Source organism: Danio aesculapii, chromosome 22, assembly GCF_903798145.1.
Source record: "Danio aesculapii chromosome 22, fDanAes4.1, whole genome shotgun sequence".
In the NCBI taxonomy this organism is placed as follows: domain Eukaryota; kingdom Metazoa; phylum Chordata; class Actinopteri; order Cypriniformes; family Danionidae; genus Danio; species Danio aesculapii.
In genome coordinates this window covers 3,145,239-3,160,071 of record NC_079456.1, presented here as the reverse complement: position 1 = coordinate 3,160,071, position 14,833 = coordinate 3,145,239, and the positions used below count along the sequence as shown (strand labels likewise).

At 35.6% G+C, this 14,833-nt stretch overlaps 2 protein-coding genes across 2 annotated transcripts in view; both read right to left on the bottom strand.

Moving 5' to 3' along the window:
• Positions 1-12,504, bottom strand: part of LOC130215599 (zinc finger protein OZF-like) — a 226,606-nt gene extending 214,102 nt beyond the window's left edge. Inside the window, exon 1 of the mRNA XM_056447444.1 lies at positions 12,404-12,504. Within this exon, the coding sequence (XP_056303419.1) occupies positions 12,404-12,458 (55 nt within the window). The 5' untranslated portion in view covers positions 12,459-12,504. The remainder of the gene's footprint in view (positions 1-12,403) is intronic.
• The window catches only part of LOC130215590 (gastrula zinc finger protein XlCGF7.1-like), a 108,411-nt gene that overhangs the window by 5,867 nt on the left and 87,711 nt on the right, over positions 1-14,833 (bottom strand). Inside the window, exon 2 of the mRNA XM_056447433.1 lies at positions 631-759. Within this exon, the coding sequence (XP_056303408.1) occupies positions 631-759 (129 nt within the window). The remainder of the gene's footprint in view (positions 1-630; positions 760-14,833) is intronic.

Below are 14,833 nucleotides of genomic sequence, written 5' to 3'. Positions count from 1 at the left end.
GGCCATCAACCTCTCGGGCAGTATGCTCGGGCATTCTGTCTGAATGGGGAAACATTAAATTCTCCAAAACCGCTTGCCAAGCTGTCCGTTGAAATTCATATTAGGAATAACCAATAAAATAAAACAACAACTATGTCTTTAGTTTCATTTCTAAATGTCCAAACCACTAAAAATCTGCAGAAACTTATGTCTGGTCTGAGCCCCTCCCCCAGAGTATCGTCAATTTATAGAGATTAATGATTGGCTTCTGTACTAGAAGGCAGGCTTTATTCGCCATATAGCGATTGATGATTGGCTCCTGTAAAAATAGGCAGGCTATATTCGCCATATAGTGATTGATGATTGGCTCCTTTACAAGAAGGCGGGCGTTATTCGCCATATATCGATCGATGATTGGCTCCTGTACTAGAAGGCAGGGCTTTATTTACCATATTGACCATTACACATTTCCCCATTCAAATAGATACGAGTGACATGTCTTGTGTATTCTATAGTCTTTTCACTCACTGAAGTGAGTTCAAATGACAGTAAGTTTGTTCAAATTTCGATGGCGGTAGGCAACAATTGGATTCTATAATTATCCTAAATAATATGACCTGAAGGGCTCGATCTTAAGACAGAAATACTTACTGTAATTGTTGTTTGTGTTTGTTTGCAAAGATAAACGTTCAGTCTCTGATTGAGTTTCTTCTTCACTTTTGACCTGATGTTTCTCCTCATCTTCATTCAGTTCTTCACTCTCCTCCTTCACGATCACATCTGAAATTAAGCCAATAGTTTAATTGAAATGAGGCTAGTTTGTAACAGTTTACTAACGGCAGATGTTGCTCTAGCAGGGCCGGATTAACCAATGGACCTTATGGGCACAGGCACAGGGGTCGAGGGGAGGGGGGAAGCCAATTTCGGAGTGTGTTCTTCGGCTAATTGCAAATAGCGCACCTAGTTGGAATAAGCTATTCACGGTTTACGCCCCTCGATGTCTGATTGACAGAGACAAGATGAGTAAAGAGCGAAGCAGATTACAGCGTGAGTTGTGTCTAAATAGTGATTATATTCTATAAACAGTTATTTTCCACCTGGTGTTAAATGTTAGCAACATCTTAATAGAATTGATTTGTATACAACGTTATCTACAATCTTCCGAACTGTGTTCGTCATAATCATTTGTCACAACTAGCCCTACTTCACCCGTATTCTCTGATCACAATCGCTCTGTGTGAAGAACATTTAATAGATGGCACGTCTGTAAAAAACGATATTGTTCAGACTATATTTCCTCCTAGCCAAAAAATAAAAAATAAAATTGGCTATCACATATAACTATTATTATCATTATATTTAAATTGTCTTTCCATAACTAAACAGAATGCTGTAACTTGTCAAGCGCGGAAATGTCAGTTTTGAAATAACCCGCACTTAACTGAGCGGACTGTAGTGTAGTAGTTGTCGTACACCAAAAATGAGTGTACAAGTGGAGAGAAATGCGAGAGGAGGAGGAGAGGAGGCATCTTTATTGAGGCATGTTCCATACACACCTTCTTTTAACAGACCCATGATCAGGAGAATGAGGGTATAGAAGAAGATGTTATGGTAACGTTAGATGAGTAAGCTCGCATTAACCAGGCAGAGGAGGCTAACAGCAGCACAGCACGGACTGGATTTATCATGTCAGAGAGACAGAAAGAAAAAGGAGAGAAAGAGAGACCGGAGAGGAAAAGAGGTATAGTGTGTGTGATTTCGGATACTTTTAGGTTTATAATCAAGTTGATCTATGCTGTTTGCCTACTCTTCATCACGAGGAGAGTAGAGAAAATACAGCAAGAGGAGGAGAGAGATGGTAAATCAATAATAAGTGTGTATTATGAAAGGCACTGTGTGTTGTATGCCATGCTAATAATATGCTTTATACGTTTGTAAAAGTTATACATTAAAAATACCCTTAATAAATAAATATATATTAGTACTATATTATATATAGTACTCTTTCAGTGATCTTGAACAAGTATACTAAAAAAACATTCATGTTAAGTTGTTTTATTAGTATTTTTATTCAATGCTTTGAAAAATAAGTAAAATATTTGTAGACTATAAATATATATGTACTACATATCATTTATTTAAATATGTGGGCAACAAATTATAGATTCATTTTATTTAAAAATTATTATTCTTATTTTTTTAATTCAACTAGGGTGCGTCCGGGTAGGGGACTTGCAAGACAAGGTGCCCAGGGGCACCTGAGTTCTTAATCCGGGCCTGTGCTCTAGCAAGGACCATCTAAAAATAGATGTGTGCGAACTGTAAAATGTAATTTAAAAGCATGTGGAAATAAAACATTTAGTATCTAGAACACACACACATATATATATATATATATATATATATATATATATATATATATATATATATATATGAGTAATTCCAGCGTTATAGATGTGATATTTGCAGTAAAATCTCAAAACATAAGTTGACAGAAGAAGTATATGCTAACATGTCTTTATATTTTTGAAACCAACTAGCCACAGAGTTATTGGAGCAGAAAAAGTTCAATCTGTAAACATTTTTTATATTTTAAATGAGGAAAATAAACGTGTTATGGAAATGACAAAACAGTCTGCAAGTTTACAGTATACAACATACCTTGTAGAAATTCTGTGAATTGAACTGCCCAACCCAAAAGAAACAATGATAATCAACAGGGTAAGAGTCAGCTCACTATAGAACAAACATAATTGATTTTATTTGATTTTACAATTTTGCATTTATGAGGAAAAAGCTTTTCTTTATCGATGTGACGCCTCTGTTATGGATGACAGATGTGAAATTGCCACTTGTGTGTCTTTGGTAAATCAAATATAATTGTATGAAAACAAGAATCGATGCATTTTTGAGTATTTTTAACGTACTGTAAAATACAAGCCTGCACAAAAAAATGAAGAAACGGTTTCGTTTTTTTGGCGAAAACTTATTTTTTTTCATGGCAAGGTTGACATTTGCATGGGATTGCTCACACACACATACATACATATATATATATATATATATATTATAGGTGGGGATAGATTTTTTTAAAATCTAGATTAATCTAGATTAAAAGGGCTCATCTGAATTCTGCCGAAGGCATTTAGAATGTGTGTGCTATCCAAATAATGACTAAATATAAGTCTTTGAGAACGGGTTTCTCAAGCCAGGTGGCGCATTAGACCAGGGGATCATCCTTTGTTTCCAAAATGCATCACAAACTGCTTGAGAAGCTGTTCTACTATGATAATTGGTGATGAAAATGAATGCTGTTCAATAAGATGTACTTGTGTTTACTAACTGTTTATTACAGTTAGACATGAATGTTGAACTGTAGATCTACACAAGCTCCAAACAGCCATTTCATACTTGCTTTTGATGTACGTACAAGCAGAAAATGCTGCTTCGCAAAGCCAAGTTCACAGAGCCCTGACATTTACATGGGCAACAATTCTTTAATACGATTTTATTATGATTAAGACAATAATCTGATTGAGAGTCTACCATGTAAACAGAGATTTTTGATTACCTTAATGCGACTTAAGTCATAACTAAACAGAAATGGAATTAAGACGTGTGGACTATGTATATATTAGTGGCATTACTGAAGTAAACACCGCAATCAGACTATTACCGCCATGTAGGACTTTTTGCCATATTTTCCGACAAGATCCACACAGGCGGCTGTCAGTAAAGGACCGCACACACACACAAACACACATCGCGAAATGCAGAAAATGAAGTTTTTTTTGTTATTAAATTCCGTAACACTCTCACCAGTCATTACTCCTTATTTGCGTCTAATACGCCAGTTTGTCACGGGGTCATGAATGAAATGTTCACGAGTTAAAGTAAAACTGCCGAACTGCAGTTAAAGTCAGACATCCTGCTGATTTGATTCAGAAGGGCACTTTTTTGTCAGACGGCTCACCGGTCAGGTATACATCCGCGCTAAAATATCAAGGTGAAAGTCATCATAGCTTGCGTAGAATAGACCCAGCTCCCAACCCAACTTTGAGAATAGATTAACCACGATATTTTTTTTTATTGCGCGATAAGAGTCTCGCATAAATATATATTTATATATATATATATATATATATATATATATATATATATATATATATATATATATATATATATATATATTTTAGTGATGGGCCGTCATCGGCGTTAACGTGCTGCATGAACAAATTTATTTCAATGAGTAATGAATAAACACAAACCTATTAGTTCTTCAGTCTCTTCCTGTTTAATTCTGCAGGGTTCTGGATCACTCATCTTCTCACTGTCCTTCAGTAAACTCTGTCTTTGCAGATTTCTCTTCTTCATGATGCTCGTCTTCAGCTGTAGACTGATGGGACGAGCTAAAAAAGAGAAAACAGAAAACGGATTAATTTACTCATTCATTTAAACCAATTCATTTATATCTTTCATGTAATACAATAGATGATCACATAATTCACATAACACTCTTAAACTAATAAAATTAAGTTAATTTATAGATCTCAAGACAAAAATTTTATATTCTTATTTAATGCCATGTCAGAAACAAACACTAATTCATAAAACAGCTCATTAAAAATAAATACAATAAAACCACAAATAAACAAGACAGTTTAGATAAGATTTTAAACATTAATTTATGATAAATATTATAATATAGACTTTTCATGGTAATACTTTGATGAATGTCTCTTTAAATGTGTTAACTTCATATATTAAAAAAAAGGAAATATGTCTAGCCATATTTTAAGTAGTGTGTTTATTTAATAGGTTAGCGGTATTTAGCTTATTAACTTTTTAAAGAAATCTTTGTAAAGTTTAAATGCTTAGCATCTACAACATCTTTGCTAAACACGTGTTTATAGTACGTACAAATATACAAACAATAAAAAAAACTTTAAATAATCAGCAAATAAATCAGCAATTTTACATTTTCAGTGCCAAACAATATATCTGCAGCACTAAATTTTCAAATACATTCACAACATAATATTTTTGTGGCAACAGTTAAAAAAATTAAAGGAAAAAACTTAAAGGAAAACACAAACTCCCTCATATTTTCCTCTCAGAGCTCCTCTCTGCCTGCTGTATTGTTTTGGTCAGCAGACACACAGATAGAGGTGAACTCAATGCAGAAACTAGTCGCAGATTGTCGCTTTAATAAACTGTAAAGTGTGTTTTATTGTTGTGTAAACACGAGAAAAAGCGTCAACGACTCACCTCAGCTCTGAAGACTCGACGCTGAATGAACGCGTCGGTGCTGACGTCATCACGGCGAGGCGGGAACAACAGAGGATTGTGGAAAAAAAGCGCCAATTTAACTTTTCCCTCACTATACTTTTATTAAATCTTCAAATAACAAACATTCTCATCTTCCATTGTTAAACATCTCAATCATGTGTGAGGTGAAATACTGTTTATTAGGCATTTGAAACGTTGTTAAAAGCATACTTATCAAAATTAATAAGTAAATCTTCACGACGGACTAATTTAACAAGTAAAGAATTATGTAACTACAATCGGTAAACAAAAGTCAGCAAAAGATAAATATGGTCAATTAAAACTGACCTGAAAAATGACAGCTATAATGAGAGAAACAATATGGCTGGAGAAAGAGAAGCTGAAATAAATCTTTGCATCTGTTGAATGTGTGAAGCTTCTCTTTCCAGAAATTATACTTAATAAAAGACTGAACATAATTACAGGTGATGAAGATGTATAAGAGAATTCAACATTATACCACACGAAACAAACCTTGTATTTTGATATTTTGCATATTTATATAAGTTGCATCATGAGGCAAAATGATAAAGCCCTACAATAATAAAACCTTCAGACAATATTACTTGGTGAGAAACTCCATCTATGAGCTGATCTGAATGTGACTACACATACTGTTGTAGATTTTCAGGCTTGATTTAAAAACAAAGCGAGGTCACATTTAATTCAGCATCAACCAGTGGAGACAGTTTCGCCTTTTGTATAAAGCTTGAAGTATAAATGTACATCTACATGCAAAGTATGCATTGTGGGGCAGGGGGCGTAGGAACCGGGGGGTGGGGTGGTATGGTGTGTGGGTATACATCCCCCTCACTTTTAGAGACAGACCATTTAGAAACAGGTAACTAATATATTAATGTAAACTTTTCGATGCAATTCAGCCATCCCCTCCACTTTTAAAATATCTGCTACGCCTCTGTCGTGGTGTACGGCGATCACTTGACGCAGAAGTATACATTTTTTATTAAGTTTTTTACTGCATTCTGGATTGACTTTATTATCAATATTTGCTGTTTCTTTATTATTCTACTGCTCAATCAATCACGACGAAACACCATAGATTCTGTTGGTTGATGAATTTAACAAATAATTAGGTTCCTTTTGATGAGTAACAGGAATAAACGTTTATTTTATTTTTATTATTCTGTGGTCTTAAGGAAAGTGTTAAGTATTTCAGCACATAAGAGCAAATATAGCTTATAGCCCATTTCGTTGCGCTCGGCAGCTTTTCACTAATAAAGCTCTTCATGTAAATTTCATTTTTCAGTTTTAGCACGTCATATAAAAACATCGACACAATTGTTTGGGGAGACAAAACACTTTTTTGCAGTTTTCCCCGATGCGTTTTTTAAAGTGGCACTGCATAGCTGGATAACAGAAAAAGGTCGCATTCTGCTTTCACTCTCCCCAAAAATGCTCTGTTTGCACGATTTGATTATTGTCATCGTACCCACTATACAATTATTTAAACCTTCTCTGGTGTTTATTGTTTTTAGAAAATATCTAAAATCTTTTAAAAAATATCTTGTAAAATGAAAGTTTAATTTGGCTTTAACGGTTTCATTTATGTAGGCTACATAGACCTACCTAAACTGTTGTAGCTTGCTTTTGCTTGTTTTATATTGGTTTATTTATTTAATGCGGTTTTATTATATCCGATAATGTAATTCTTTAAATTAGATTTTAATATGGCTCTGGCAATTTTTTGAAAGCCAACATTTATTATCATATACAGATATGAGTAAAACATACGTACATTTTTTTTAAACAAAATGGTGTTCAGAAGGCTGGTCCAAATGTGAGGGTGGGCCACTTGGGCCATAGTTTGGTTACCTCTTCGATAAATAAAGTTTCTTTGTTCTTAAGGCCACATTATACTTCAGATGAAGCTATTTTTGTTTGAGAGCAAAAAGAAAATTGAAAAGAACGAGTGACAGTATGCTGTTTTCAAAGACTTCGACACCCCGTGTGCAGTGGGTGGGATTGTAAATGTGTCCCACTTCTTGTGTTGTGCTAAACACAACAATCGCGAACTGTCATAAAGCTAGTGACGTTGTGCACAGAGACTTCGAAGCATGCATCAAACTAAATTATACATCTCGCAATGAAGCAGTGTACCGGAGCTTGATTCGTTTTCCATAATCGCGTGATCATCCGAAGCTTCGTTTTCGCTTATACCTACGTAACTGCTTTGAATTTTGATTCAAAGGTTTAAACACCCTAGTGGTTAGTAAAGTGTATAGTGGGAGATTAGGTGTCGATTACATACATTTCTACTGTTTCAAAGCACTGCACCGGTCCTACACACCAGTAATTCAACTAAACTACAATAGTAATTTACATTTACATTTAGTCATTTAGCAGACGCTTTTATCCAAAGCGACTTACAAATGAGGACAAGGAAGCAATTTACACAACTATAAGAGCAGTAGTTAATAGGTGCTATAGACAAGTTTCAGGTGTGTAAAGTCTAAGAAGCAAAGCATTAGTAATGTAAGTCTTTTTTGAGAGAGAGAGTACAGTTAGTGGTATAGCCAGAGAGGCAGTTACAGATTAGGAAGGAAAGTGGAGACTAAACAGTTGAGTTTAGTGGTTTCTTGAAGACAGCAAGTGACTCGGCTGTTCTGATGTAGTTAGGGAGTTCATTTCACCAACTGGGCAGATTGAATGCGAGAGTTCTGGAAAGTGATTTCTTCCCTCTTAGGGATGGAACCACGAGGCGACGTTCATTCACAGAACGCAAGTTTCTGGAGGGCACATAAATCTGCAGAAGTGAGAGCAGATAAGAAGGAGCAAAGCCAGAGGTCGCTTTGTAAGCAAACATCAGAGCTTTGAATTTGATGCGGGCAGCAACTGGCAGCCAGTGCAAACGGTTGAGTAGCGGAGTGACATGTGCTCTTTTGGGTTCATCAAAGACCACTCGTGCTGCTGCGTTCTGAAGCAGCTGAAGAGGTTTGATAGAATTAGCTGGAAGCCCGGCAAGTAGAGAGTTGCAATAGTCCAGTTTGGAGAGGACAAGAGCTTGAACAATGAGTTGAGCTGTATGTTCAGATAGGAAGGGTCGGACCTTTCTGATGTTATAGAGTGCGAATCTGCAAGATCGAGCAGTTCTAGAAATGTGCTCAGAGAAGTTTAGTTGGTCATCAATCGTTACTCCAAGGCTTTTTACCAATTTATAGTAAAAAGGTTTGAACCAAACTAAAGTTTATTATTTACAGCTATTTTTAAAGAAGGCTACTGCATATTGTAGTATAGTGTGTAACGGAGGCCAGCTGGCAAGTGAAGCCAGTAAGCTTCACTCCCATATAGCCTCCTCCTTAGAGCAGGGATCACGAACCTTTTTCAGTAAAGAGCCATTTCTGTTATTTTTAGCAAATGCATTTTTGTAAAGAGCCATTGGGGTATATATACTCAAATATGCACCCCAATATATACTAGTACTATAAATAATACAGGTTTTAACAAAACCTTTATTCATGCTCACTCACAACTTAAATGAATAAATATGAAGCAACACATGTTGAGCAAGTACATGAATGAAGAAAGGACAATTTAATTACATTTCTGAAAGGCATCACAATTTAAAATAAACAAACATTTTACTACTATAAAGAAATTACACTTCAAATAACTCATAATAAAGTATGCGACAATCATTTTAGCTAGTTTTAAATAGGGAAGGGTACCGAAACTCTGTACTTTATCGATATCGGTGCTACATTATAAAAGACCGAAGTATGGATGAGCTCTGACGTTAACGGTTCTGCTATCGGATAACGTATAGATCCAAAAAGTCTCTCTCTGTTTTAACCTTTACATCCTGTCTCCTCTTCTTGTCGAATTATAAATATGTTCAATCCCAGCTATTTTTAATGAACTGGGACTGCCGTGACCTTGATTTTCATAATGTAGGGGCCATAGGATATTGTGGGTTACAGGTACGCTAATCTCAACTTTAATTTTCTCTAAGTCATTCCTATATAAAAACATCCGCACGGACATTCCAGTCGATAAACAACAAATGTAGTATTGCAATTAACAAATGAATAATCTTAAATTCGCGGCCTGATGATGGATCTCTAAATATATTCGTCTTGAGTATGTTATCACAATGATTGCAATTACCACTCATCGAAAAGAACCGATTCATAGATTGGTTCATGAACCGGTCATGTGACGATGTTTACGATTTGATAATCTGTAGTTTGCTGTTGTTTGACTTAACCAAGTATTAGACTTCTTGGTTTTGGATCTATACGTTAAAAGCAACTAGATTCCCAGGTCTAAATGGTGAATTAGACTTTTCTTTTTTCTTTTTTTAAAGTTTTTCTATAGATGGTTCACAGATTATATATATAATATTGTTGAATGTGTTTGTATTTTCTTATGTGTACATGTTTTTATACACGTATGTGTGTGTGTATATATATGTGTGTGCACATGTAAATGCGTGTTCGGAAGTATGTATGTACATGCCATGTTTAAGCATATTTTGTGCACATTCTGTGTATGGTTAAAAGTCACCCTCTATCTATACTCTATATCTGAATTAATGATTATAGTTGACTATGTTTGTTAAATTATTTGAGAGCTGTTGAGATGTTTGAATGAGTCATGAGACCATCGTACTCAAAAGAGACTCTAGACGCACCTGATCACTGTTACCCTGATGAAGGCAGATCCTTGCCGAAACGCCTAGTTTTTTTTAAGATTTAGCCATGTGAGTAAAGGCTTTTTAAATTTCCACATTTTCCGAGTGCCTCAGACTAATTTCTGTTGTTGTTTTGATAAATGCCAAAGTCTGTTTAACTGATTGCATTTTAATTACATTACAACATCGATGCTGTGAAAGGAACCGTATAAAATGGAAAAAAAACTCACAATAACAGGTCACGGGAAGTGTATCAGTATGGGAACAACACTAGCTGGGCCTATTGTGGGTTTCAAGTCCTCAGGTTTCAAGTAGCCTGTTTTGCTGCTTCATCTGCCAGTTCATTTCCATGTAGTCCAATTTGACCTGGAATCCAACAGAGGATAATGTTGAACTTCTTATTTTCTAGTGTTGTCATTTTCTTTACCATCATGGGGTGATCACACTTAGAAGCTTCAAGTGCTTGAAGATTTGGAATCTGTGCAGATTATAAAGCTACGGTCCTGTGTCCTTTCCATTTGTTCTAAAGCCATATTTACTGCATAAGCTTCTGTGTGAATTGAGCTTTCTGCTGGAATCCGAGTACCAAACACTACTGCTGCAGTTACTTCTTTATCTGTTTTTGATCCATATGTATATATGGGTTTATGACGAGGGAGCCTGTCTGTTATTTGTTTGAATTCTTGTTTGTATTCATTTGGGTGAGTCAAGGACTTCTTCTGTTTGGTTCCATAAGATTCTTATTTTTGAGTTGCACCAAGGAGGAATATGGCTCAAATCAGGTAGTGAAAGCTTTTGCATATTAACACCCATATTCTTCAGGTGGGGTTTCATATGAATTCCAAAAGGGCTGATATAGTTGGGTCTGTCTCCATACAATTGTAAATATTCAGGGTGGGAGACTGATGGATAAGCTGGGGTACCTCTTTTTGATTTCAGTTTGACAGCATATTGAAGTGCTAATTTTAAACGTCGTCTTTCAATGGATGGTTCGTTGCGTTCAATATATAAACTTTAAACAGGGGATGTTCTGAATGCTCCCAATGAGATTCGTAGTCTTGTCCAGCATTCTTATGTAGGATTTTCTAGCGGATCCATACACTATACTTTCATAATCCATTTGGGATCTGATCATGGTTCTATAAAGACGAAGCATTGTAGTGCAATCTGCACCCGATAAAGCGAGAATCTCCTTCACGAGAATCAGGTTGTTTTCTATTTGTGATGGACAGACACAGAATGGCACCTTCGGTGTGCGCAAACTCATAGAAAAGACTAATAAAAAAGTCAAAATCTCTCTACGAGCGATTGTATAGGTGAGGATATATCTGCACTAGCTCTAGAAACTAACAAGACTAAGAAATCTGCTTTCAGCAGTATTATTGTCCCTTCTCTGACTCCAGTCAAATGTCGGATTCAGTACAAGTTGTTGCTGTTTGTTTTTAAGGGTTTGAATGGTCTGGGCACCTACTTACACTGGTGAGCTTCTTCATCGGCATACTTCATCTAGGTCTCTTCAGTCAGCACAAAAGTTTCAGCCAGTTGTTCACAATTCTCGATTAAATTAAAAAGAGTGAACGGTCTGGTGTCGTTTCAGTTCTCCAGCTCTAATAAAACTCTTCCCACACTCAAAGCACACAAACTCTCGGACACCAGTGTGGATCTTCTCATGGTCTTTTAAATTGGACAGATGTCTAAAACTCTTTCCGCACTCAGCGCATGAATAAGGCTTCTCGTTTGTGTGAACTATAACATGGTTCTTCAGACCGGTATGCCTTAAAAATGTTTTGCCGCAGTGATCACATCTGTGTGTTTTCTCTCCGGTGTGGATCAGCATGTGTGTGTTAAGGCTTGATGATTGTGTGAAACTCTTTCCACACCAACTGCATGTGTACGGTCTCTCTCCAGTGTGAATCCTCTCGTGTGTTTTCAGGTATCCTGAATCATTGAATCCCTTGTCGCAGTGTGAACACTTGTGAGGTCTCTCTCCAGTGTGGATCCTCATGTGACGATTGAGATCGCATTTACGCCTGAAACTCTTTCCACACTGAGTGCAGATGAAACCATTCACGGCTGAAAAACTATCTTCAGGCTCTGATTGAGTTTCTTCTTTAATTTGGACATGAAGTTTCTCCTCATCTTCACTCAGTTCTTCACTCTCCTCCTTCACAATCACATCTGAAATGAAGTAAATAAGTAACATTTTAATAGGCTGGGTTTTGCTAACAGCAGAAGGCGCTCTAGGAGCACTCGACATAAAAAAATTGATGTTTACATAAGTTTCTCCTAAAACTACTAACGTAATCTTGCTACTATTTAGAATATATAGAAGTACCATTTATTAAGGATGCACCAATATGGATTTTCTGGCCGATTTAGACTAAAAGATTCACAACCTCACTGTTGTTCAGCTTCATTATTAAAGAGTAATGAATAAACACAAACCTATTGGTTCTTCAGTCTCTTCCTGTTTAATTCTGCAGGGTTCTGGATCACTCATCTTCTCACTGTCCTTCAATAAACTCTGTCTTTGCAGATTTCTCTTCTTCCTGACGGTCTGATGCTCGGCTTTACTTGTAGACTGATGGGAATATTCCAGTATTTACAGCTGAACTGAAGGAGGACGAGCTGCAAATGAACAAACAGACAAATCTGCTTCATTTAAACTGAATGATGAAATAAATTATATTATGATAGTTTTATCTTGTAGACAAGTGGTTTTCAAACTGTGGTGCTTCCTTCTAGTGGTACTATCATCTAGTTGAATCGCTGAATAATTAAAGTAAAAAGTTAATACACTTTTAACCCTTTAACTATACGATGACCCCATCTCAGGAAATTGATTTGAATAGGCTAAACCTTTTATTTTATTTTCAAATATCTAATGTTTGCTATGGATTCTATCATTTGAAGCTAATTTCCTCCCCATATTTGTAATGGTTTATTGGGGGTACCGGGGGGTATCCCGTATTTTATATCCCAATGTTGACAGGTCAAAAAAAGAAATTCTGAAGTGATACTTGATGAAAAAAGTTTGAGAACCACTATTGTAGACAATACAACAGGTAATTATGTAACTTGCTCAAGTCAGTTGAAGCTAATACAATTAACTTCACATTTATATCTGAAGACATCAATATAATGAGGTGAAAACAGGAACTGTTGAGATGAAATAAAGAGGATTTCAGCAGCTCTGATAATATTGATGAGCCTCAGACTATAAACACTCATTAAACAGCAGCAGATCAGCTCATTTTATACTGTTTGTAGCATAAATTTATCTAGTTAACAAACTGTTTTGTTAAATATCTATATAGGCCTACAGTTTAAATACCCTATAAGCATTTACCAGATCTTTGCTACCACGTATACATGTAAGGATATGAACAAATATAATACTATTTACTATATTCACTAGCTAACATGTTTTCAGAGACAAACTTCATATATCTGCAGCAATAAATTACATTCACAGATTATACTTATCGATATTATTAATCCAAAAGTAGAAGAAGGTTCACACTTGAACACAGAAAAACACATATTGTCCTCTCAGAGCTCCTCTCTGCCTGCTGTATTGTTTTGGTCAGCAGACACACAGATAGAGGTGAACTCAATGCAGAAACTAGTCGCAGATTGTCGCTTTAATAAACTGTAAAGTGTGTTTTATTGTTGTGTAAACACGAGAAAAAGCGTCAACGACTCACCTCAGCTCTGAAGACCCGACGCTGAAGGAACGCGTCAATGTTGACGTCATCACGCTGAAGCGAGCGCATTGATGGATCGTTGACAATATGGCAAGCTGCTTAGACGTTTATTCTTTCACATGATATGAATTCTTGAAATCAACAATTTTATTGTTGACAACTAAAGTGCTACTAGTAAAAATCTCAGATTTAATATAAAAAGTGACGATGTTATCTTCTGATATAATGAATGTGATTGTTAGTAGTAAAATAACCAAGCAGCAACATCCTGCTCTCCCTCGTGAAACCAATACAGAATTAATTATGATAAATAAATTCTGCTAGGTCTGGCTCCAAAATTAAGCACATTTCTATTGAGCCTGCTAAATAGAAAATGGCCAACTTTACAGCAGAAAAGGGTGTTTGCATCCTTGTACAAAAACGATGTTTGTGTATATAGCTAATATTACCCTTCATGACAACTGTGAGGGGGTGAATTTTTTATAACTCACCAGTTTCATTTACATTAGGTGTGCATAATATAGGCCGTGGCCACTTGAGTGACAGCTAGGTCTCGCTGCTCGCAAGCGACCTCCGCGAAGCAGCTTAAATCAAAGTCAATCATATCTTAGTAATCAATATAACTGTCAATGAATCATGAGGCATAATTGTTCGGTTCAATTATTTAATGCAAGAAATATGCTCCAAGCAGAAACAAATTACAGTATATGACAGCAAATACAAAGTCCAATAAAAAAGGTGTGACACATTTAAAATACTATAGTAATTTATAGTGAAGGGAAATATTTAGGAATAAGCATTATATTGTGTGTGTGTGTGTGTATGAATATATATATATATATATATATATATATATATATATATATATATATATATATATATATATATTCTGTGTGTTGTATATATTTATATTTATGTATATCATAAGTAACCATCATAAACTAATATTAATTTCATTAGTATACTGTAGCTATTTTTTTAACTATTGTGTAGTTCAAAAACATTATAGTACCTACTATAAATTACTAAAGTATTTTTTGAGCACAGCATCATAATTAACGTAATTAACATGTACTTCTCGAGGTATGGTCATGAGGAATCCTGCTTTAGAAATAACTCCTCTCCCTCAGTCATCTTTCCATCAAGCAAGTTTCTCGTGTTACCCTAG